General features: G+C 47.4%; 2 protein-coding genes across 2 annotated transcripts in view; both read right to left on the bottom strand.

The window, feature by feature from the left end:
- LOC104020223 (sodium- and chloride-dependent GABA transporter 1) overlaps window positions 1-730 on the bottom strand; it is a 38,043-nt gene extending 37,313 nt beyond the window's left edge. Inside the window, exon 1 of the mRNA XM_009473609.2 lies at window positions 639-730. The gene's annotated coding sequence lies outside the window, so the exon portion shown is untranslated. The remainder of the gene's footprint in view (window positions 1-638) is intronic.
- A 9,063-nt stretch (window positions 731-9,793) lies between these two features.
- LOC104020222 (sodium- and chloride-dependent betaine transporter) overlaps window positions 9,794-23,866 on the bottom strand; it is a 42,491-nt gene continuing 28,418 nt past the window's right edge. Inside the window, exons 13-16 of the mRNA XM_009473608.2 lie at window positions 23,472-23,574; window positions 17,043-17,143; window positions 15,769-15,939; window positions 9,794-12,462 (exon numbers count right to left, since the gene is read on the bottom strand). Of these exons, the coding sequence (XP_009471883.2) occupies window positions 12,319-12,462; window positions 15,769-15,939; window positions 17,043-17,143; window positions 23,472-23,574 (519 nt within the window). The 3' untranslated portion in view covers window positions 9,794-12,318. The remainder of the gene's footprint in view (window positions 12,463-15,768; window positions 15,940-17,042; window positions 17,144-23,471; window positions 23,575-23,866) is intronic.

Consider the following 23,866-nt stretch of genomic DNA (forward strand, 5'->3'; position numbering starts at 1 on the left):
AGAGAGGTAAACTACAACTGTCTCAGAAATCTTTCCTTTAGACTCTTGTCTGGGATAAAAAACAGCCAGTGAAAATCTTGTGCTGCCCTCACTCCCTAGAAAAACCATTCTGCATTTATGCAAGTGAGCGCAGCCTGCACTGGCCAGACCTGCAAGAACAGGGAGCGCGTGGGGCAGAACAGGGAAATCATCATCGCCCATCACGCCATGGAGCTCTGCTGGAATTGCTGTCAGCTGAGTCCTGCAGGAGCGAGATCAAGTCCCTGCCCAGTGAGCCAAGGCTCACAGTGTTTTGGAGAGCTTCAGCACAGCTCTTGGTGAAAGCGGGACTGGCAGAGGTGCGCTTCCCCCATCTCCTGGGGAATGCGCGGGCACAGCCCTGGATGTGCTGGACAATGTAGGAGGCTCAGCCCTCCCTCGTCTGCCAGGCTTGCTTTGCAGCTGTCACGGAGCCCAATCTGGGAAAGGGCTTTTTGAATGTAATGCCGTGTTACCAGGTCAGATTTGCTTTGGCCAAACAAACCAAATTAGAGCAGGTACCTGCAGATGGTAGTTTCAGTGGGGAGCCAGCAGCAAAGCCCCTGGCCTCCTTTTGTCAAAAGGAATGAACCTCCAGCTACTGAGATATCATAGCTCACCCTTTCCTGAGCATGCCATGCCTGGCATTAGCCTGTCCATCACTGTTCCCTCTTGGTCTTCAATCTCTCCTCAAGCCCATTGCTGATGTGACACCTCCTAAAATAAAAAGACAGAGAGAGGCGGTAGCAGTTTGCTTGCAGGGCAGGTGCAGATCTCAGGCCTGAGGGACCCAGCCTGTTATATGCATTTTCACAGCTCCCCACACATTGCTGGCTGAGGAACACCTGAGAACTGCAGCAAGTCGACTGGAAACACCGGTTGCCATAGGCAAAGACATTCACTCCTTTCACTGGAAGCATGGCAAACCATCTCCCCCCCACACCTCATGCACTGCTGGTCTGGAGAGAAAACAGTCCAGAAAGCAGCCATTTCCACTGAAGGGATAAAAACTGCATTTGAAAGCAACAAGTGTTTTCTGTATAACATTTGTTGTGCAAGTTAGAGGCAGAAGCAGGCAGTGAGTATCGAAGGGACTCGGGAGCAAGAATGTCTCTCAGCATCAGCCTGAGCAACCCCATCCTTCCCCAGAAGAAAGGAAAGTGGGACCAAGAAAAGAAGAGAGTACATGGATATTTCATACTTGGCTAGAACTAGACATGGACTGGTAAGCCCAAATGAATTTGGGAACATGCCTTAGGAGAGAAGCGTAGTTTGTTTGGAAGGGTGGGATTTGGAGCTGTTCTCTTGGTTGTTGTCCATAAACATTTATGAGACTAAATTTTGATTCACCAGCATGTTCCCAGAAAATGGGAAATTGGCAGATACTCAGACAAATACTCACTGGCTTCAGTATTTGCATTTGAAGCGTTTGGGCTGCCACCTCCAAAGCTTTTGGTGGCTTGGGAATTATCCAGCAAAAGAGCTCAACCCCACCATATAATCTGGGTGAGTAAACACAAGTGCAAAGAGTGTTTTCTGAATAACAGCTATTGGATGCGATGACAGCAGTAAAAGCAGCCAAATAATCAGGCTAGCCATCTCTTGGTTTAAAATTCATTTGCAAAAATCATTAGCACAATCATTGTAAAATAAGCAGAAGTATAATCACTTGAGGATAATTTGCAAAGAGGAATAGGGCTGCACTCACTGAAAAAAGCTGCTACTAGCTGTGAGGCTGCCTGGCTCTGACTAAGCCCACCAAGTTCACCACCTCCAAATGGAAGCAAAGCTGGCCAGCACAGCAGGTCTGACAGGCATTGCTTTTTTGAGGCCAGCCTAAGGCATGGCCTTCTCCTCCACAACCACGGCGATCCTGCCAACCTGCAGTGGGGGCCAAGCTGGCTTGCCTCCTTCCTCCCTGAGCAGGCTCAGAGCTCAGGTCTGGTCTGACTCCTTGCCACCCAAGCCATCCTCCCCCAAACAGTGGTCAGTAGGGTATAGACTGGTAAAATGTATAAGAAAGACCAGGGTAGGTAAAGCAGGACAATTCCTATGCTCAGTCCTCCCAGCCTCTACCCACAGGTGCTATACAGGACTCCCAACCCAGGTGGCCTGTTGAAAACTCCCCTGGTGGGGTCTAGGGTTGCTTCGTCAGCAGTGGCTGGGCTGTTAATACGCAGTAACGTAACCACCTCCCACCCTCACTGGCCTCTTCGCCCCAGGAAAGCTGCCAGAACCTGAGCTCTCCCTGATCTTGGGCACCTTATGCCAGTCCTACAGCATAGGGAGAGGTCTTGCCCCACACATTTATAGTTCTCCACAGGCTGCCAGCCATGATTCCGGGGCACACAGCTTCTTTGAAATATCCTTCCCCCAGAAACCTGTCTAATACTTTCCACAGCTAGCACTTTTATTTACAGTTGCCTTCACCCACTGGTCTTAAATCTACATTTATGCTACTTGCCCCTGCAGCTGCTAGGAGCCCTTGGGAGCAATTCCATCTGGAGACCAGATTCAAAGGCTGGGCATTTTTAAATCACTTCCACTGCCAGCAGCACAAACAAAGCAGAACATGGTTGAGGAACAAAAAATGTAAAAGAAATATAGTAAGAACAAAACTGAAAATAAATACAAGAAAAGAAAAGGAATTTTCACCCTGGAGGAGATTAAAGGTGACCTGCAAAAGAAAAATAGATTGGGTTGCAGTACTTTTGTTCAGGGCTTGCCTATTCTCCCCTCGAATACTCTGGAGACAAGGAGAACTAGTGAGATAATGTCACTGGAGATACTGGCAGTAAGACTTCATCAGCTGTGAAACAGCCAAGTTCTGTTAAGCTCAGTGTTTTTTCTGTTGTTTGTCCTGTGCACTTCACCTTAACTCATGTGGTTGAGAAACACCTGGGAGAAAAGCTTCCTCTGCTAAAGATTTATCAGCACTGAGCTTTCGGTCAGCAAGTGAGACCTGAAGGACCAAGAGTCCTCCAGCACAAAATGAAGAAGATCAATCTGACAAGTCCTGAGATGTGTTGTGGGAGGAGGGGGGATATTAGGTAGAAGAGAAAGAAAAGGCCACTAAAATAAAATCCATGCATTCAAAGAGCTCACAATGGCGACGTGAGCCCGCAATTTTCCCTACTCTTTCTTTCAATGAAGATCTTTCACCTCTAGTTTGTTTGGGTAGAGTACTTCTAGGTGTTTGATTGGTCTTTCCATTTGATTGAAATAAACAGGGCTGTATATATGGAAGTTTCTGAGAGGAGAGAAACACACTGCTTCACATAGGGTAGCATGCCTATGGCTTTTGTTAACAGCTAAAGCACAGTGAAAGCTCAGGCCTCTGCACCGTCACAAGGTCTCCTTCCCTGGCCACAGCAAAGCCAGTGGTGGTGCTTAAGGATGGCCCGTACCTGTGGGTAGCTGAACCCATTCGTCTGATTGTGCTGACAGGTACAGCACCTCACTGCCACACAGATTCGGTTTCCTGCTGGGCAAAGCCAGACCTGAGTTGCCCTTCCAAAGTGTGAGGTTTAATTGCCAGCGCCTGCCTCCCAGGAGCTGCCACAGAGCTCTGGAGCTGATTGCTGGTTACTCTCTAAGCACTGGCAAGGGTATGGCACCTGCCTGTGGGCTTTTAGCTTTCTCCAGAGGTGCTCCAAAGGCTGGAGTCCCCAGAGTGCAAGCATGCCTGGGGTCCAGGTGACACAAGGACACTGGTGTTCCCAGGAGGCCCCAGAGGGCCCGGGAGGCAACGTACCACTGGTGTCCATGGCAGGATTTGGGAGCAGACTCTGAGCATGGCAGAGTCTCCCCTTGTCCCATCTTCCTGGCTATCTCCCCTGCAGCAGGGGTATCTGAGTGAAACCAGGTGTCCAGTGTTCCCGTGATGTGCACCTCCCGGCCAGCGCACCAACAAGGGGCATGAGGCTCTGGGAACCAGAAGTGAGAGCTATCATGGACACCAGCCACGGGATTTCTGCAGGGAGGACTTATGGCAGGACTTGTGTAACAGCTGGGTTACAGTACCTACCCACTGCAGGGAGCTCTCTTAGGTCTTGTCTGTGCATAAGCAACCAGTGTTGCCCATCTAAATCAAAACCAGTTAGGCTAAATTAAACTAGAGCAGCCCACTTTACAAGCATGATTATTCCAGTTTAAAGACCATTTGGGTGGTAGGTGGACATAGTCACGTTGATGAAAGTGTGCCTGTGTCTGCAGGTTGTTTTGATAAATGTATTTAAAAAACCTGAGCAACTTTCTATCAGTGAAACTGCTCTCCCAAGGGACTGTGATGATTTAGCTCTATTGCTTCTAATCCATCCAAAGCAGTATGAAAAGTAACAGTGTTCAACTTAGCTCAAACTTGATCCTGATGGACTTAATATAAATTAAAATTAGTGTGAATGGAACATAAATAGAAGTGTCCTCACATACTTTGGAAGATTTAACTGAAATCACATTCTGTGTTAAACCAACCTAACTTTAAAGTAAATGTGCCCTTAGGTCTAGTTACATCATTAGTATAGCTCTGCCAGGAGAGCGTAAGATTTTTTTTCCCCTCTTAATAAAGAGGCTTATGCTGATAAAAGCTCTGAGGTAGATGCTTTGAATCAGCATAAGTACAGTTATTACTGATAGTGGCTTATGCCACTTCCCAGTACAACTGTATGGCAATGCTCTCCTACAGGGAGAAGATGCCTTATTACGCAGCTGTGTTTGACCTCAAAAGCACAGGAATCTGGGGAAAAATGTGATAGGTGTGGAGGAAAAAGAGGACAGATTTGACTATGAGATGCAAACCAGGGCAAGTTAACAACAGAGGCAGTATAACCACTGCCCACCACGGGTGCTCCATCATGATAAGGATGCGGCTTGGGGACAAGAGGAGGAGGAAGAGCAAAAGCCCAGCTCCTCTGTGAAGTGCCACACAGGTGCAATCTCATTTATCACCATGTAGGAATGGACGGTGCCTGCACCGTGAGGGAAAACATCTCCAGCCTGCAGCCTTGCTGCTGCTTGCCCATGTGATGCACACAACCAAAACGAGCCCTTGTTTGCAGCAATAGCGTTTCACCACCCCAGGGAATTTGCTTCTATCGATAGAATTGGATGGTGGGAAATTGCTTTGCCATCGTTCAATGTGCCGTACGTCAGCCCGTCCAAGGGACTTTGGCCAGAACAACCAGAAGGTGCTGCTGACACCTCTGCCCAGGGTCAGTAAAACACCTTTCACTTCCTTCCAGAGAGGGAAGGAATTTTGGAAAGTTTTACCAAGATTACAAATTACCTCTACTTATAGTCAAGGTCCAGAGGCTCACAAACTCAAAACGCCAGCAGCAACGTATTTACTCACCAGTCTCTGTCACAACATGGACATCAGTGGTGTGACTAAGACACAAAAAATACCAAAGCGTAATTCTCCCCCAGATGCCCTGACACACACGCACCCATGTGGAGATGCGCAACATCTCAGATCAGTATCTCTAACTTTCTGAAAGGGACCGGCCCCCTTTCTCCTTTCTCCTCTTCACGTGAAGCCTCACGGGAGCCCGAGGACTGAACAGCAAAGGTTTTGCTGCTGTCTCCCCTGACGGCAGGCTGTGACAGCTGCTGGGAGAGACCCCCCAGAAGTAACCACACAGCTCAGCACCCCCCTGCCCTAATAAAGCCCAACTCCAACTACCTGGAGACCAGAGAAGCAGGAAAGCAGGACTGAGCTCAACCACCCCCAAATGCAAGGGAAATGCCACCCCTGTCTTGAACTGCAAAAGAGACTGGGGTGGGGGTCATATTGAAAATTATATTATGCAAAATTTTAGGCACCTAATAACTTTTAAAAGCTCATCTTTTAACTGCTGGCTAGGGCAGGTGACTCTTAAGGAGAAAAAAAAAAAAGAAAGGAAATTAATTCCTGGCATTTTCCCAACTTGTCACTGTAAAATCAATATGTTCTTAAAGTGTTCAAATATCCTCCACCCACAGGCTCTGGAAAAACTAACCGTGCCTGACCGCACCACTCACCCACGTGGAGACACACACTCCTGCGCTTGGGCTCCTGGACAAGGACGTTTATGGGACAGGGCAACTGGAGGCTGCCCTCAGGCTCCAGTTTTACTTAGTCAGTAGTTTACACTTTAGCTAAGCAGCAGGTGTAAAGCTGAGCCCTACAAAAGCAGCTGGGAATGGAAGATCCTGGTGTTGGTGACAGGACAGACACCCATGGGACAGGACTGCATGGGAGAGAGGACTCCAGCACCGTCTCCCTGTTACATGACTGACATACACATCACACCAGTGCCAACGGGAGCCACAGTCCCCCAGCCTGTCTGGGGAATTCATACCTCATCCAAAAGCATAACACAGAAAACTAACACTGCCTGGATGTGTTTTCCCCAAAGTTATGAGATTAATGCCCAGCCAGTTCACATTGCCAGGCTGCCTCCTGCCATCCTGAAGAAGCTAACCCAGGGTTTCTAATTTGCACCACTGTGCCTTGCCACTGGTGGGATTTCTCTTCAGCAGCTCCTGGGCCCACCTGTGCACTGCTTGCCGCATCCCAGCACAAAGCCCTCTGCTCCCAGAGAGCCTGGTCAAGAAACACCGGGCTCCAGCTCTCTGGCCATCCGCACTTCAAAGCTAGTGAGTGAGGAGGGAGGTTCACATTGCATGATGTGGTGATGGCCCTTCTCCAGGATATGGGAAAGTGACAGGTTCCTCTTTTGTTTGGGGGTGGGTTTATTCATCCATGAGAAAAAGCAGCTTGTTTCATCTACTGTTGAAATACGAGGTCGAGAAAGGCACCGGGCTGCCTGTAATCACTCATCCTTCTCCAGAGACCACTATCTACACCATGGCACAACAAAAGCCTCACACTCAATAAAGCACATTTTGGAAAAGTATAGTGGCCACTGGCAAATAACGAACGAGTGTGAGCATGCCTCCTGTCCAGAGCAGCCATCCTAGACAGCTAGCGGGGTAAATCTCCCCATCCTGGCTGTAGCCCAGGCTGGGTAGGAAACTATTCTACAGCCTGTAAAAAAAAGGAGAAAAAAATCAAGAGACCATTTCACAGCATGGTCTTGGCATGTCACCAAAAGCAAGACAGGACAGAGTTGCCCACGAGTGGCTTTGCACAGCCATTGAAAGCATTTCTTCCTGGGAATCCCTTTCCTTTCCACATAGCTTTCCAAGCACAGGCTTGACAAACCAGAACAGACAGCTCCAAAAATACATGTCCTCCTTTGCAGAGACAGTCGTGGGTCAGGGATTCACAATGGAGCCAGGGTTGTGCTCCAAGAGCAGTTGAGGGGCCAGGGCTTGTTCTGGGTTTAAAAACAAAACAAAGCAAAACAAAAACCACCCCCACCCCCAAACACTGTTAGACACATTTCTACTCTTCCCTTGGCCCCAGCAAGAGATTCAGGAATAAAGTCTTTGACTTTAATGCCCCAGCCCTTCCCTGCAGCCCTGTGGAAGGAACTGAATAGCAGCATATACACATCTCCTCAGCCTCTCAGGTTTTAAATTTTCATCCTTACTTTTTGAAAGCTTATATTATTTTATCTTCTCCTTTGATGAACATTAGTCCCCTCTGACCCTGTTCAAACCTGACTTAGCTAATTAGTAAGAGGTTACCATAGGTAAGCACATGTAACCTAATAAAGCAAAGAACAGCAAGACGACCTGATGCTCTCTATACCCTCATAAGTACAGACTGTCTCTTTCCTGGGCCTTGTTTGCTGTGCACCCAAGTTACTTGGCTACTGTCTCTTATTTCTACCTTGGCAAGGCCAACCTCCCTTCAAGACTGGGAAAGCACCTCACCAAACCCTTCCTGCCGCGCACCAGGGAAGCAAAAGCTCAGGAAAGTCCCCAGATGCAAGCACAAACCACACAGCCACTGCAGAGCACCCGTAACTCACACAACGCAAACAGAACCTAAAATCTGAGAAACCAGTCTCCCCTGCTCTTCTAAGGGTTTCCACAACCAAAATGCCGTTTCCTCCAGCTCAGTCCCTCCTGCCCTTTGTCTTTTCCTAGCCCTTAGCAAGGTGCAATACATGCACAGGATCAAGGGCAAATCAAGAGCTTTGCTCAGGATGGAGCTGTGGCTCCAATCCTTGGTAGCTAAACCCTGCACTAGGGCTATTATGGGCATAGCTTCTCTCCACCCAAAAAGCCAAGATGAGGGCTGGAGGGAGGGCACAGCTGCATCTCCAGCTCATTGGGACCTACACTGTCCTTTGCCTGAGGGCTACCATGGTCACCTGGGGCAGGAGAAGGCTTGAGAGCCGAGCTCCAAACAAGATGAAATGCCACTGCAATTGTCCTCGCCCAAAAAAAACTATGTTGAGGGCTGGAGTCATGAAAATTGAAGATATCCTGATGAAGACAAGAAATACATATTACTTCATGCTGGACAAAGGCAGAAGTGCAAGAATTGCTATAAGTGTCCTCCAGAGCCTGGATGCACCCTCCAGGGCCAGGATAGAAAGGGCTCCCCAGCCAGCTGCAGCCCCGGGGCCGTGTGAGGAACACCACGGTGCCTCCCTACCCGACCAAGTGCAGGGGGCAGCAGTCCAGCCAGACCAGGAATCACCTTCGCTCAGATGAGGATCTAAGGGAAGAGGCTCAAGAACAACACATTTCTCTTTGGGAAAAAGAAATGTGCCAGAAGGGCATGGAAAGGGGCTTGTTTGGTGCACACAGGGGTGGACACAAGCTCTCTGACTGGGAGGGTGGATGAGAGGTGGGGGGAGTGTGGCAAGCAAATAACTCTTAACAACTTGTTTGGCTTGTTTGCCATTTGGTTTATCTATCTTTCTTCAAATTCTGTTCAGTGCAAGTTTTCAACTATCATTTCCTTCTCCTTTTTTTTCCATTTGCCACTGTTGAAGGAGGAAGGGAGGGAAGCCTGAAGGGGAGGGAATGAGAAAAATAGGAAGGAAAGAAACAGAAAATGAAGAAAGGAGAAGGAAAATAAAAGAGCTTTTGGCTTGATTGCTTTTTTAACAAACTATTTTCCTGGCTTCCCTTTCTGAAGAGAGGGGTGAAAATGGCCTTTTTCATGAAAAAAAACCATGAAAACTCTGAAGTGGTAATTAGATGCTTGACAGATGTCTGTCCTTTCTTCTATATACAGTGTTTTTCCTCCAACCAGGAGGAGCAGCACAGTATGGCCACCTCGTAACTTCCCTTGGACTTCAGCTTCAAATGCATCATGTCTTGGCATCTTACCAGCAATTACAGGGGAAAAAAAATCTCTCCCTCCTCTCCGTACCATCCCTTCAATAGTGTATTTACACCCTGGTGGTGTGCAGGAAGGGAGCCGTTTCCCCTCAACCCCAGAGGTCTCCAGAAGTGCCCGCTTCCAGGGGCTGATGGAGACCTGTCAGATCTGTCATATGCACGCAGCAATACCTGAGATGTTTGTATAAGTTTAGCAAACCATTACTTGGTCTCTAAGTATGCCTGCATGCTGGGGGTCTCATAGCAAAAGACAGCTTTTGGTAGCATTTTCCCCTGTTCCCCCAGCTGGGTGTACCTGGGTCACTGAGCTTTCCCTTAAACTTCCTGAGACTCTGTCAATCTCATCCAAAGCATCTGGATTCATTTCCTGATCCTGGGAATTTTGCAATTGATTTCAATGGGGACAGCAATACCTCCTCTGACTTTATTAAAAGATGTTGCTTCCTGGCAGAGGTGGGATGCTACTATCAGATTATACATAAGCAACAGAGGAACCAGTTCATGCAGTATTTATTTTCAATAACACGTTTGTGCTCAAAACTGAAAAGTGATTTATTTCTATCTAGGATTTTTGCAGTGTTATCCGACTACCTCAGAAACAGGAGTGAACACATCTCCATGACTTCTCTGGCACTATGACACTACCTTACATCTTAAAGGCATGGCAGCAGGAGCAAAGGGGTTAAATGTCCTACCAAGGGTCGTACAAGAAACCCGTGCTAACGCCTAAGACTGAATCTGGATAGCAAGTCCCAGTCCTTTATCTTTCCTTTCTGTTGCTTGAAGAAGAGCAGGCAGGTTTCCTTATCAAAACCAATACCACCGTTTTGTCCATGGGTACTGCCAAGGCAGCTGCACCCCATGCCTGAAATCAAACCTCTCGTGCACAGCCCTGCTGCAGCTCCGAGCATGGGGAGGCAGCAGCAGAGCAAGCACCCAGCAGACACCCGGCACCCCCCAGGGCCAGTGATTCCTCCAGCTGATCGGGCTGTGCCACCCTGGCACTGCTGCTCCTTGGTGGCAGCCACTGGCTTGTGCTCTGGCTGCATGTAGAGACCCGCTGAAGGGAGCTGCTCCCCACACGAAATTGTGAGCAGCACTGCTGGGAGGGAGAGGAAAGAACACCAAAATACTCACCATGAGGCCCAACTGCAAGCCTCTGGATGTTAAGCTCTTCCCACGACTATTGCTGCAATGTGATATTCAGCTTTTTAAAAAATAAAAATAAAATAAATGGTATCTTATGTGGTGCTGCAGTCCTTTGCAGGGAACAAGAATGAGGTTTGCCAGCTATCTCTGCCTTTTACAGTAAATCATCTCCAATGAAATGATAATGTCCCAGAGAGGTACAAATTTTGATACTTGAATTTCAGTGTTCATTTCACCAACAGTTTTTAGTTTTTAAAGGAAAGGAAATTAAATGGGGAAAAGATTGCCCTATGTTAATTCACCAGTTAAACTCACAGGAAACTGCAAAAGATAAGGTTCCCATAGCAATTGGAATAGGTACTGCATTGCACAGATGAGGACTGATTTTCCCGCTTACTTTCAGTGCTGGTGGTTTATCTCCACATAGCACAGGGAAAAGCAATTACTTGGAACAAGGAACAAGGGAAAGGAGCCTGTGGCATCTCTGATTCTTTTTAATGGCCATTCTCCAGCATGGTTTGATGTGCCACTATTGCAACACAGCCGTGCACCGGTGCATATGCCCTCGACCACAGCAAAGCTCCTGCGGGGATCCTGCCACTGTCTTTTCCTGTGGTTTTAACTGTGAAATTCTGATAGGCATTCAAGCAGGTTTTGGCAGGGAGTTTTACAGCTGCAGCCTCCACAGGACAGAGCTGTGTGGCACCGCACCAAACGCTGCATCCAAGTGCAATCCCTCCCAGTCATCGCCTCACATTCCTGACTACCTTGGCAGCAAGAGACCTTTAATTTGACACAATCTGCTTCCAATGAACCCATCTTACCTATTAATTATCGCTTTATCTTGCCTGAGCTTATGATTATTGCACCCGATTGTGTCTTGTCTTGTCCCCTGAGCAGTCATCTGCAGCAAAGCCGAGGGAGCGGCATCCTTCTCCCATCCTCACCCCAAAGCTACTCTGCAGCACAGAATCAGGCCCATCAACTCCTTCATTAATTCCTCTACAAAATGCCCCAGCAGTGCAGTTAAATTTGTGGGCATGCAGTCCCCAGGGTCTCATTTCTCCCTGCTGTGCTGCAGCTCATTTTTTTTACCAACTGCTCTGGGACTTCTCCTTCACTCCATGAATTTTCTGAAAGAATTGTCAAATGTTCAGCTGTTTCACTCTCGGATGTGTTTTCACTGGGCCATGTAGTTTTGACCAAGAGCAAGTCCCCTAGGTAGTTATTCCTCACCCCCTTTCCATCCTGAGACTGACTTGAGATCCATCATCAACTATGATTGCATCGAGCACCCTGTCACTCTCTTCCCTTTCAGTGACACCTGAAGCCGTAACTACTAACACTGCAGCCTCCTTTTATCATTGCTGATGATATGTTCCTGGCTCCCTCTCCCTCGTACATAGGTGACCTAGCAATGCACTTTCTTTTGTCATCCTCCAGCTTCTTATGTACTTCTGAACCAACTTACTTATTCCCTGTGCTAACGCCCCATCGTTTTGTGCCTTTGCATCCCTAACTTTGCTCCTGCACACCTTTATTCTCTGCTCTCTCTCACCACTGTGGTTTCCTTTCCTCCTCCCAACACGACCGCTTTTTTTTTTTCTTTTCTTTTTTTGTTAATACATTGTTTTTCTCTTCCACACCGGTGTCAGTACTGGAGGACACTTCTGACAAAAGTGTGTTGCTCTCTCCCCAGATGCTGAAAGGGAGAGTTGTCCCCAGGGAGTCAAGAGAAATGCTGTCCCTGGTGGGTGCAACCAGCTGGCTGGAAGGAGAGCGTGTCCCAGGTGCTTCTGTCTCAGATGTGAAGGAGAGAAGGGAAGAGCCCAGGAGAGAAAAGAAACCACTTCGGGAAGGAGAGAGCGAATCAGTCCAGGGTATGGAGGAGACATCCCCAGTGCCTTAGAAGTGGGTTTCTCTCTCTGTGATGCTGAGCACCTCCTGGACTGGAGGAGACCATCCCTTGTGCTTCCCTTTGGACAGACCCGCCATGGGCTTCTTTGGCTGCGGCAGGTCCTCCGCTGGGGAAATCAGCTGTGTCAGCCGCTGCGGAGAGGAAGTCTCTGTTAATTAAGCTGATAAACAAACTGACACCCAGTAGTGATCCACAACCATTGCTGGGGGCAAAGGCATCTAGAGAGCTAATGCTCCCAGCTCCTCTGCCGCTGAATGGCCATGAAAGGGAGAAGGAGAGCAGGCTCACTTTAACTGCTCTTAGTGACAATTATTCCACCTTTGGGCTCAAACCCGGGCCGTGGCCTGAAAACCTGATGTACAGGGCTCCTCACAGACATGTTTCTGGGAGAAAGGATGTTAATGATTAGCCCCACAGACATTTCCTGTGGCCATGGAAAAAACTCCGTAAAGCCCTTTTTTTTGTTTCCCTGTGCCAAGTTGCCATGCTTCCCATTGACTTAGGTGGGAGCTGTGGAGCCTTCCAAATGGTCTGACCATCAGAAAGTGCTAGGCATCTCCTGCTATGGTCCAAAAGAGGGTGGCAGATGATACCTACCTCAGTAGCACTTCCCTGGTAAAGCAGTCCCTCTACAGGCTGGTTCCTGCCCCCAACCCATCCCAGCTCCCCTCTTCCAGCCAGAGAAACTGCGACGGTGCAGGCAGGGGTTGTGGGGCAGCTGCCTGCCCTTAGCTCCCCTGTCCTCCGCAACGCAGGGGTGCTGCAGGCTGCTCCACACTCACGTACGCTAGTGTTGTGTCAGCTTTGGGGAGCTGATTCTTAAAAAACACAAAGCACTTTGAGCTCTTTGGGCAAAAGGTGCTGGCCCGCAGAGACAGCTTCTGTGAATTTCTGGTCTTTCTCATCCCATTTTTGAAGCCCCTCTGGTACCACACACCTTCCTGAGCAGCTGGGCTCCTCCCAAAGCCAAGTAACACACAGTGTCCTGCAGCCACCTGCTCGGCTCCATGGGCCAGTGTATCACTTCCCTGCTGAATACCGACTTGCACAGTTGCTAACTTTTTCCATCACAAGCTGTTCAGGCCAGCGCACGCTCCTCCCTTGCAGAGCGCATCACAAGCAGAGCAGGCAATTCATCCATGACTCGTTGGATTAATTTCAGTGCTTCCACTCCTTGTGAAGTGCCTGCCAGAATCCTGGATTTTGCTCATTTATTCAAAAGGATTTGCCCCATGATTTCTGAAATTGGCCTTGGCCTGCAGCTACTCTGTGAGCAGTTCATTGCGAATTTTCAGTCTTTGGAGCTTCAGCTGTCTTAATCAGACACATCAGGAAACAACATTTGTGTTTCTTGGTCACTCAAGTGTAACAAGATGAATCAGTTCTTCACAGTGACTGATCGTAATTACCAATTACAAACTTGTTTTCAGTGAATGGTTTGCAATATTCAGTTGAAAGGCACTGTTCCTGGAAGCATCTGTGTCAGGAAGTGAATTCAGTACATTTCTGGGGTGTGACTAGAAAAAGGGAACAGGTATATTTTGAGAAAACCTGTTTTCAAAACAGGAGGAGCTATTCCAGGAGGTAGCATGTGGTTGGCTTTCATTCTTCCCTGAATCAGCCCAGGCTTAGCAGCTGATCCCTTCCTACATGCCTACATGCCATCCTTGGAAGTTTCTTCATACTAATATAACTGAGAAGTCCCTGGAAATTACAACTAATATCATCTAAACCAGGGCAAACGGGAAAACCCTTAATCTGAAATTGGCCATATCAGTTCCTCAGATGTGCTGTAAAATAAGCATCAACACTACCCACAGCCACATTTCAACCCAAAGGCTCAAAGCACTTTGCAACAGGTGAGAAATATTGCTTGTTTAGCAGGCAGGATGTTCAGGCAATTACTTCACTGACAGCTCCAAGTCCTCATTTAGACATATGAAAACTCGGAGCTGTGGGGAGTCAGACATGTTGTCAGCCACCCAGTCAAACTCTTCAAACCAGCCACAGAAAAGGACAGATGCATTACTGCTAAATGGCCCGGAGCACAGGAGAGGGCTGTAAGAGGCAGGACTCAAGGTCTGAACTTGGGGCAAATCATTTCACAGCACCTTGGCACAAGATTCACCTGGAGTTCCTCATATTGGGAGGTGTTCATCTCCCAGCTCCCTCCCAACTTTGTCATCTCTTCATGGCCACCAACAGCAACCAGGAGGCCCAAGGGCCAAAGGCAGCTAAACAGGAACTATTTCATAGCATCATACTTCTCCTCCACCTCCCTGCCTGCATGACTTGTGCACTTCTCACTGTGTCACTGAGGACTTTTATCACTACGGTTCCTGCCTGGGCGTTGCACTGTATCTTCTCCTGAGCCTGAGATGAGCATTAGCCAGCTCTGCCACAACTCCTGTCATTCCCTATCAAGTCACATCTCTCAGCCAGCAAGAGCCCCTGTGGGCACAGATTCAGTCTCTGAGACAATGGAGCCAACGAGAACATCCTGCACCCAGCCAAACTCTGGCTGTATTGGCAGTGCAGGTTCCTCCTCCCCATGACCCCACAATGTGACTGTCATGCCTATGCCACAGCCACAGGGATGCTCCCGTTCCCTGTTCACCTGCTCCCCACCCAAACCAGCTGCAGATGAGCCTACAGTGAGTGAGGATGGGGAAGGACCAGAAGAGAAATTGTGCAGAAATTTATATGCACTGTACATCACTCAGGTCTTTCTTCATGGGTCAGGTGAGGTGTCATCTCCATGACACCATCTTCCTAGATATGCTTCTTCCTAGGACAAGGTGTCTACAGCGAAAGAGGACAGGCTTGGGCATGGCACAGGGTAGACCTTTACAGCTCTATGAGCATGTCCCCTTTAATAGCCACATGTCATTTCTTCAGAGAAAATAACACAGTCCCAACCCAGGACTAAAAGGGAAGCAGGGGCAAGGGACAAGAAGTAAAGGCAAAAAAGATCCTGGTTTTGCACCTGGTTTGCACTGGCACTAGTCAGTAACGAAAGAGGAGGCAAAGGTGGTTGCATGCCATCTTTACTTACGTGGCCAGGAGGACCACCTGAACCATAAACCAAATCAATCAGCCTGTGGCCTCAGGTAGCCCACACTGAGGGGGTCCTCTGCCACCCAGTGGAGCCAGTGTTAGAGACGCTCTGCATATGCCTACATATTGCACTGAGCATGGTGGTCCAGAGTCTCATGGGAGACTCTGGACATTTGGTGATCACCCTGGAAGCCGTGCTGAGACTCTCCAAGCCCTCTAAATTGCCAGCAAGAGCTGCAGGGCATTCTGGGGAAGGGCCACTCTCACCCCCCTTGCCTTCTCAGAGGAGAAATGTGCCACATACATCTTCCCTGGGGCCCTTCCCATGAGCCATCTGGGGAAAGCAGCAGCAACTCGCCCAGTGACCACAATCCCAGTACCTGCTTCAGGGGTCCTTTGGTTTTCAGGAGGATGAAGATGGCATAGAGAGGAACGCAGACCATGGAGGAGAGTGCCATCAGCCAGCCCACCACGTAGCCCCAGGTCGGGTACACGTAGGAATTGTTGTATTTCAAGGGCGTGTACTTGATCAGGGAAAACAGGAAGACAGCCTGGGGAGCAGAAAACACAGGCATAGCCAGAGCAAAGGGAGCAGCAAAGCCAGGCAGCCTGGCTGCTCTGAAAGCGCTGGCTGGGTGGCGGTAAGTGTGATGTCTTGCATGAGCTAGCATGGACCTTGCTAGCTGCAGTGAGGCAGAGCTTGGTGCATGCTGACCATACAAGGAGTTATCTCAGAGCCAGGGCCAGGCTTCTCTGCAGTGTAAAGCCTTCAGGTTTCTTAAGGGTTCAACCTAAGCAAAGTTGGCAGCAGCTTTGAGGGTCCAGCAACATTGAGACAGCCATTTATTCATATCAAAGTCAGGAATTGTTGTTGTCCCTGGCAGAAGCCCTCCAGAAGTACCACGCAGGCACAGATTTACCCCTCTTGAGGCTCTCTAGCCACAGAGCTCTCTGATGATTTGGGCTGGATCAGGCTTGCTTTGAAAATTTCCCTGATATTCAACTCCTGCTGAAGCCTGAGAACAAAGGACTAGAACTCTTTTGTAAGCTGTAGCTGTAGATCCCATCTATGTTCCCACTGGGGTCAAAGAAAACAACTCTCAACATCAGATGCAGGAGCAGAATTTGATTCAGAAATCATGTAAAAGTCAGTAGAGCAAGACTGGACAGAAACTCAAAACAGGCAAGAACTTGCCTGACTTAGGGTGTATTTTCTTTAAACACAGTTGTCACAGAGGTTTTGAAAGACATTTAATAACATATAAAGCAAATGGCTGTGGAAAGATATTTATGAACCACAGGAGGTCACAGGAACACAGGCTGAAGCAAGTATTTCAGAAAAGGGTAAATCTCGCTGGTCTTCTATTTAAAAGTAATTTGACCAAACCTCACCAGACTTGGAGGATACATTTCCCTTTGCCTTCACAGTAAACAAGTGGCTTTTCAGGCTCAATTAATTTTCCAGGCAAAAGATAAGGCTTTACAAAGGAAATACATTGCCACCTCAGCTATGGACAAGTTTCTGTTTCTCCAAGCTATGTTTCTCCATAGCAGTTTGAAAAAATTACAGCGGCACCTTGAAGACAAATCAACCTTTTCTACCGAGAACCCAGGGACTTAGAATAATATACCATGTCGTCATAATTGCACTTACCAAGCACAGACCCGGGGTGACCACCAGCCAGCATATCTTGATCAAGGGCCATGGCCGGAAACCAATCATGTCCTCAATGTTGTCGTAGAAGCGGTTGGCACCTTGGCCACCAACCAGCACAGAGACAAAGTCAGAGTTCAGGTCATTGTTGTTTCCTTCAACTACTATTCACATTAGATCCCAACTTTCTTCATCCTCAGTGTTTACTCCCAGCAAAAACGCAGCTATCTTAATAATATAGCAACACGTAATGGGCTTTTCTGGCATTGAAAAGGCTCATCTGTGGCTAAATACAGATGAAGGTTTTTAACTTCAGCCAGAAGTTATCAGAAAGCTTGATATAGAAGAAATGCCCTGTCCCTCAGACAGTAGCAGCTGTGAGAGGATGCAGCCCATGTGCCACTAAGAGCTGGTAAGGACCGGCCCAAGGCAAGCAGGGATGCCTGGTTTATAGGTCAGCAAGGGAAAGCTCTTGCAGGTTGACCACATGGGATTGTGTGAGCCCAGAGTTCTAAAAGGAACAAAGAGAGCGAGGCACACCAAAAATCCCCTCTCTTTGTAACTGGATTGGCACACCAGGGGAGTCATGTCAAGAATCCCCACTGAGCTAAGCATTTCCCCTATCATCAAAAGCCTGCTTTCCACAGAATATTTTATTTTTGGCATAAACCCAAAAGACCTGGCAATCCAAACTCTGCTGGAAACCAAATCTTCCATCTGCAAGTGCTGCTGTACTGTCCCATGGGAGCTGTCCTGTGGGTGCCTGATCTTCTTCACCTCTCATTAGTTTCACTTACTAGATTACGTAGTTCACAGTATGCGGGACCCACCTGAATCTCATGGTGCACCAGAGTGGGATATATCTCTGAGGAGCATCTAAAAGTCCTGCCACTGGCCAGACCCTATCCATTGACTCTTCCCAACCCTAAGCACAAAGAGGAAATGTATGCAATGGTATATAGAGGAGACAGCGAAATGCAGATGGACTTCAGCAGACCTTGTAGTAAGCTCTAAGATGTCTTCAAGGAACGAGAGCCTAATGTTGGCCAAAGACAGATGTAAAATGAAGGAGAACCAAAAAGTCATTCATAAGATGCCCTAACTTCTTCCTAACTAGAGCTAACCAGAGGTACTATATCGGACTGCCTCAGGTAAAATAGAGTAACAATATCAGACAAAAAAATGGAGCTAGACTGTCCATAGAAAGGGTTACCAATTAAGCACCTCTGGGATGAAATAATGCCATATTTGTCTTATTGAAGTTTAATCACAGTGCTTAGCTGATAAAGAAGGGCTCTGCCTTTAGGGGTGTTCATCTCGCTGTGAACTCAAGGTCATTCCACAGTTCTCACCTGCAAGCATGATGACACCTTGCTTCTTTGCATCTTAACACCAGAAGGCCGGGCTGGGCAAAATATATGACTAGAGGACTGGCCACACTTGCGAGTGTTTGGGGTTTGGTGAGTTTTATTTTGGTTTGTGGTTTTTATGTCTTAGCATTAAATTGCCATATTATGTTTCCTTTAAATATATGAATTCGACAAAAGCACATTATGTGCGCTTTTCTTTTTTGTAATTCTTTGCATTATTTTCTATACCCCATGACTAATGTTTACAGGAAAGCTCTTTTAAACCCAGCTTTTTGAAGTATTTAGGCTGGGGAGGGCAGGTTCTTTGAATCTGAGATGGTTCCCATCTTGAGTTGGCAAGTTAACAAGTAGCCTCAAGCAAAGACAACAAGCTGTAGCATATCAAGGGGGACACAGCCTAGTGTGGGAGCCCAGCCTACACCAGAGAACAGAACCTAAAACTTCCAAGCTGTAAATATCATGAGGCTTCAGATAGCATTTCTGAAAATATACTGGGGATGAAAGGGAGATGGTATAAAAAAATTATGTTGCCAAAAAGCCAAAATCTTCCACAGGGTGAAAGAAAAAGGAGAGAGATATAAATGATGCGACTTGCAGTTTAGAAAATGAGGATAGCAGAGTCTCTTATACCATACAGTGTTTCCACAGAAACACACTGCGATGTCAGACATATGACAGATAAATTCATTTGTAATACAACTTTGTGGAAGCCAAAGTTTCACTGCAAATTTAGGATCTAGTGGAAGAGACATGGCAATTAAAGAAATAAAAAGATGCCAAACAAGAAGGAAGACACAACAGACATCCATCCCCCATCAAGAAAACAACCCAAAGCTTATGTTGTTAGTTACGGTGTGCCTCTACCTCTCCTTATCCCTATTCTCTATAGTACAACCATCAGGTCCTGCATTTCCACACCCACTGTGGCAGTCAGTAGCTGATGTGATGAAACACTATGGGGACTGACATGAACATCCTCAGAGAGTATGAACAGGAGGTTTTACATGTTCTACATTTCCCAGGCAGATGAAAAAGTAATCATCAAGCTTAAGAAGTCATCAGTTCAATCACTCAACATTGGCTTTTTGAGCAAATTAGAAGCTGGAGGATGCTTGCAGCCCCCCTTTCTTCCCAGCACGTTAAAAGGATTAGATAAAGCTCCTGCAGAGAAAACCATAAATATTTCCCCAAAGGGATTTTTGTTGGAATGAACAAAGTTGTTGGCTGTTATCCCCAATATCCCAAGACAAGGAAGAACGGTATGCAGGCACAGGGCAGTTATCCATACATGCTGGTACCACTTCTCTTGTGCTGACCAATCCTATATACCTTCAAAGCTGTTGCATGCTTTTCTGACAAATCATTTAATTTTGCTACATAAATGCACGGGAATAAATTTCACCTGAACCCAACTAGAGATTTGCTTAAATCCTTATGTCTTGTCCTTATGGAGCCCTTCTCATTTTATGTAGCTTTTAACAACTGCAAGTGGTACCCAAACAGAAAGGGACAAAGTTTGGTTTTTTGTTGTTTTTTTTTTACAATGTCTAGAAACAGTGAGTTTCACAGATCTGCTATTCTGCAATCTATGAAAAAGCCCTCCCTTTTAAATCTTTTCTCCCAAGCCACATTTATTTGCGTTCATCTATATCAAATTTCATCCACAGGATTTCAATAGGTGATGACCCCTGCTCTATGCCATAGTGATGAGCTTGTATCTGTCTCAAACCTGCAGCATCAACATCCGCACCAAACCTGTGCAAAAATGCCAGTAGCAGAGGCGTTGTGGCACTGCAACAAGCGCGCAGCCTTTGGGTACCAAGTGCACAGAGCAGACCCCTTATGGTCCATAAATAAGCGTGTAAGTTTGCCTGTAGCCAGTGCATCCGAGAGGATAAAGCACACACAGCCAGAGCAAGCCCAACCGGCAAGATCCAGGCAGAAGGAAGCTGCTGCCTCTGGTAGCCACACTGCATGTGAGCAAGAGAGCGAGAGAAAGATTTATACCAGCACAACACGGGTTCACCCTAGGGCCACCCACAGGTACCCACTGGCATCAGTTTGCTTTAGCTTTGTAAACAGTCCTAATGGTTTCAGCCCGAGCTCTCCTGCAGTGATGAAGGCACTTGCTTTCTCCTGGAACAGCTAATCTTAATGTGCATGCTGTGACTGCCTGGAAAACATCCTCCCTGCAGCACGTTTCAGTGGCATCATGTTGTGAATCCCAGTGCTCAAAACCCATGCCTGCTTATATGAGGGCTGCCTGTCCCAAAGTGGAAGGGAGAGAGGAGAAGGGGGGGGAAAAAAAAAGACAAAACCTTCCAGCACTCCCCTCTAGGTCTGATGCCGCGCGATCTTTTCACAGGCAGAGTGCAGTACATGAGGAAATCCTGCGATCTTTGTGAGAGCAGCTGCCTGGCAGCAGAGGGAAGCTGCCAAGTGGTGGGTGGCTGGCGTATGTGCTGGGAGAGGGGAAACTCAGAACGCATATTTGTGTTAGCAAAAATGCTGTAATTCTTCACAGTGTAAGCAAGAGGCTCATCCCTGCCAATTCTGAGACTGGGAAAAAAAACATTAATTGGCACCAGGCACTTTTTTTTTCACTAAGATGCCTCACCTTGGCCCTCTGACTACATTTTGGACCAGAATCAGCCCAATGGATAGAAAGCAGAACATCAAGAAGGTAAAATCCCACTGTGTTGAGTGAGGAAAATGAACCCATGGTGGTGAGGGAAAGGGCCATTTCCCGATCCCCAGCTGCTCTGTCCCCCTTCCAGGCTGCTGGGGCAGCATCACCTCTCCTGCTGCTCGTTGTCTGCCGTTGCTCTTCTCCATGGGTTGTCGGAAAAGGCATGTGGCCTGTGTGACCGTAAAAACAGCAGAGGGCTTCTATACATTAAAGGATAATTCAGTTCAATGTAACAGAGCATGGTGATGATGAAGGCCTGTCACAGATGGATGGGAATTTCCATCCCCCTGTAAATCCTACAGGGACTGGGCAGAAGGCAACTCAAATTAAAATCTGGCCAGGGTCTTGTATTGCAGGCTTTCAAGTGAGCTTCCCTTGCAGGACATCTCTCTAGAATAAATCTCTCTTACAGATCTGCTTCTCTTGTATTCCCCAGAGGTGAAGCCCAAGCAGCTGGACCTGCTACCATTTCGGTAAGAGAGAGGAGTCCATCCAGACTAGCAATTGGCTCCTGCTGTACATAAAGCATTTGGAGAAACTGATAACCCCTTCATCAGCAAATGCACTACAGACAATGCAACCTCTATAAAACTGTAAGCACCAAAGAGAACACACAGGGATTGACTGTTCGCTGTCCCTTCTAAAATAAGACAAAGGTGGCACCAAATGAAATTAGCAGGTGGCAGATTCAAAAGAAGGAAAAGAGAGTGACGCCTCAGACAACACCTGACCAAGTCATGGAGAGAGCTCCTTGCTGCAGCATTTTGTGGATGATAAATGCTTACCCGAGTCAACTGGAAAAATTAACAGAAAAGAAACAAATAGATTTTACTTCTGGCTCTGGAAATCCCTGGGCAACAAGCTGAGCATTGCATTTGGCTCTGGGACCCCCAGCACAAGAAAGACATGGACCTGTTAAGAGTGGGTCCAGAGAAGGGCCGTGAAAACGATCAGAGGGCTGGAACACCTCTCCTGTGAAGAAAGGCTGAGAGAGCTGGGGATGTTCAGCCTGGAGAAGAGAAGGCTCCAGGGAGACCTTGTTGTGGCCTTTCAATATATAAAGTAAGAAAGAGAGAGACCTTTTACTAGGGCTCATAGTGACAGGACAAGGGGTAACAGTTTTAAACTGAAAGAGGGTAGATTTAGATTGGATATAAGGAAGAAATTTTTTAGAATGAGGGTGCTGAGACACTGGAACAGGTTGCCCAGAGAAACTGTGGATGTACCACCATTGCAAGTGTTCAAGGTCAGGTTCGACAGGGTTTTGAGCAACCTGATCTAGTGAAAGATGTCCCTGCCCATGGCAGGGTGGGTAGACTAGGTGACCTTTAAAGGTCCCTTCCAACCCAAACCATTCTTTGGTTCTATAATAAGTTGTTAGAAACTGGAAGAATATTCGCAGAAAGTATTATTGCTAACTTTTCTGCTATTATACTCCTTCCTGAGCATTCACTCCTGGCCACTGAAAGAGACACAACATGATGCTCATGCCTGCAATCTTTTCCTTAGGTTAGGATGGCCACGCTGCTTGGCGTAGCTAGGAGCCAGCAGATGCGTGTTTGTGGGATGTTGAGGGTCTGCTCTAAGCTGACATCTACTATAGGTTTGCACAGTCCTTACAGGTACTGAGCTTCTGTAGCTCCATGAAGCTAAGGAGAGAGAGCAGCTGCTCAGCATGACACACAGCTAGACCCTTTGCCCGAAAACCACCAGCCTCGACACGAGCTTCAGGGAGACAAACTGCAGCCTGTGTGCTCAAGCACCATTCAGCAGGGAAGAGATCTCCCGTAGGATATCACAGGATCCTCTTCTTACTGCACAGACTAACAAGCAGTTGGTTTCCTTCTGATAGTTCGTGGAGCTCAGTTTAATCCTGCTCCTGAGTAGTTTAGTTACAGACTTCACTGAGAGCCAAAGCAGCCTCTCCCATTTCTTTTAGGAGTGCCATCACAGCCCACACAAACAGGAAGCATGTATCATCACAGAAATAACACACAACAAGTCTGCATCCCAGTATTTTGTGTTAAATTAACTGACAGGACTAAACTAAAGGCACAATGTAAGCAGACAGTAACAGAGACCAAAGAACAGCAGTCATTCCTCTATAGCTGATTTTCTAATTCAAAGGGCAGATGGGAAGAGCAGTAAGGTAGTTCAACATGAGGAACCTTCAGAGAGAGAAAAACCATTCCTACTCTAAATGTGGGGCAATTAAGAAACGTTGCAAGGAAACACAGTGGAAACCAGACAAGAAAGAGGGTAATTACAGCATTTCTTTGCCCCCTAAGGATTTTTTCTCTCCACTCCCACTTCTCAACCCCCCATCCTTGCTTTGAGAAAGAGCAACACAGGTTTTTGTCTTCCACTTACCATAGACCCATCCTATACAGATTACTTCAAAAATGGCCAGGAAGAGCAGGCATGTGCCGCTGGCAGCATAGTAGTCAAAGAGCTGGAAGACGTACATCCCACCCTGTTGAAGAAGTAGAGAAGAGAGAGTCATGGCAGGACTATTCCATGTGAGGGAAAAATGACTGAGGCAAGCAGAAGAATAGCAGCAGAAACACTGCACCTAGAGCAGGTGAGAGAAGAAGAGCCTTCTCTTGGAGATGCCCACACTCTGTCCCAAAAAGACAGTCAGGCCTGGTGACAGGAGAGCATTTCATGCCCATTTTATGACACTGCTGGGCTAGGCTGGCTTCTGTGTCTGCAGGAGCAGGAGCCAGTTTGTTTGCTTAAATCAGTTAGCAAGTTTCCAGCATTAT

The sequence above is a fragment of the Nipponia nippon genome, unplaced genomic scaffold (assembly GCF_047370975.1).
Source record: "Nipponia nippon isolate SJK-2023a ecotype South Korea unplaced genomic scaffold, ASM4737097v1 scaffold_3, whole genome shotgun sequence".
In the NCBI taxonomy this organism is placed as follows: domain Eukaryota; kingdom Metazoa; phylum Chordata; class Aves; order Pelecaniformes; family Threskiornithidae; genus Nipponia; species Nipponia nippon.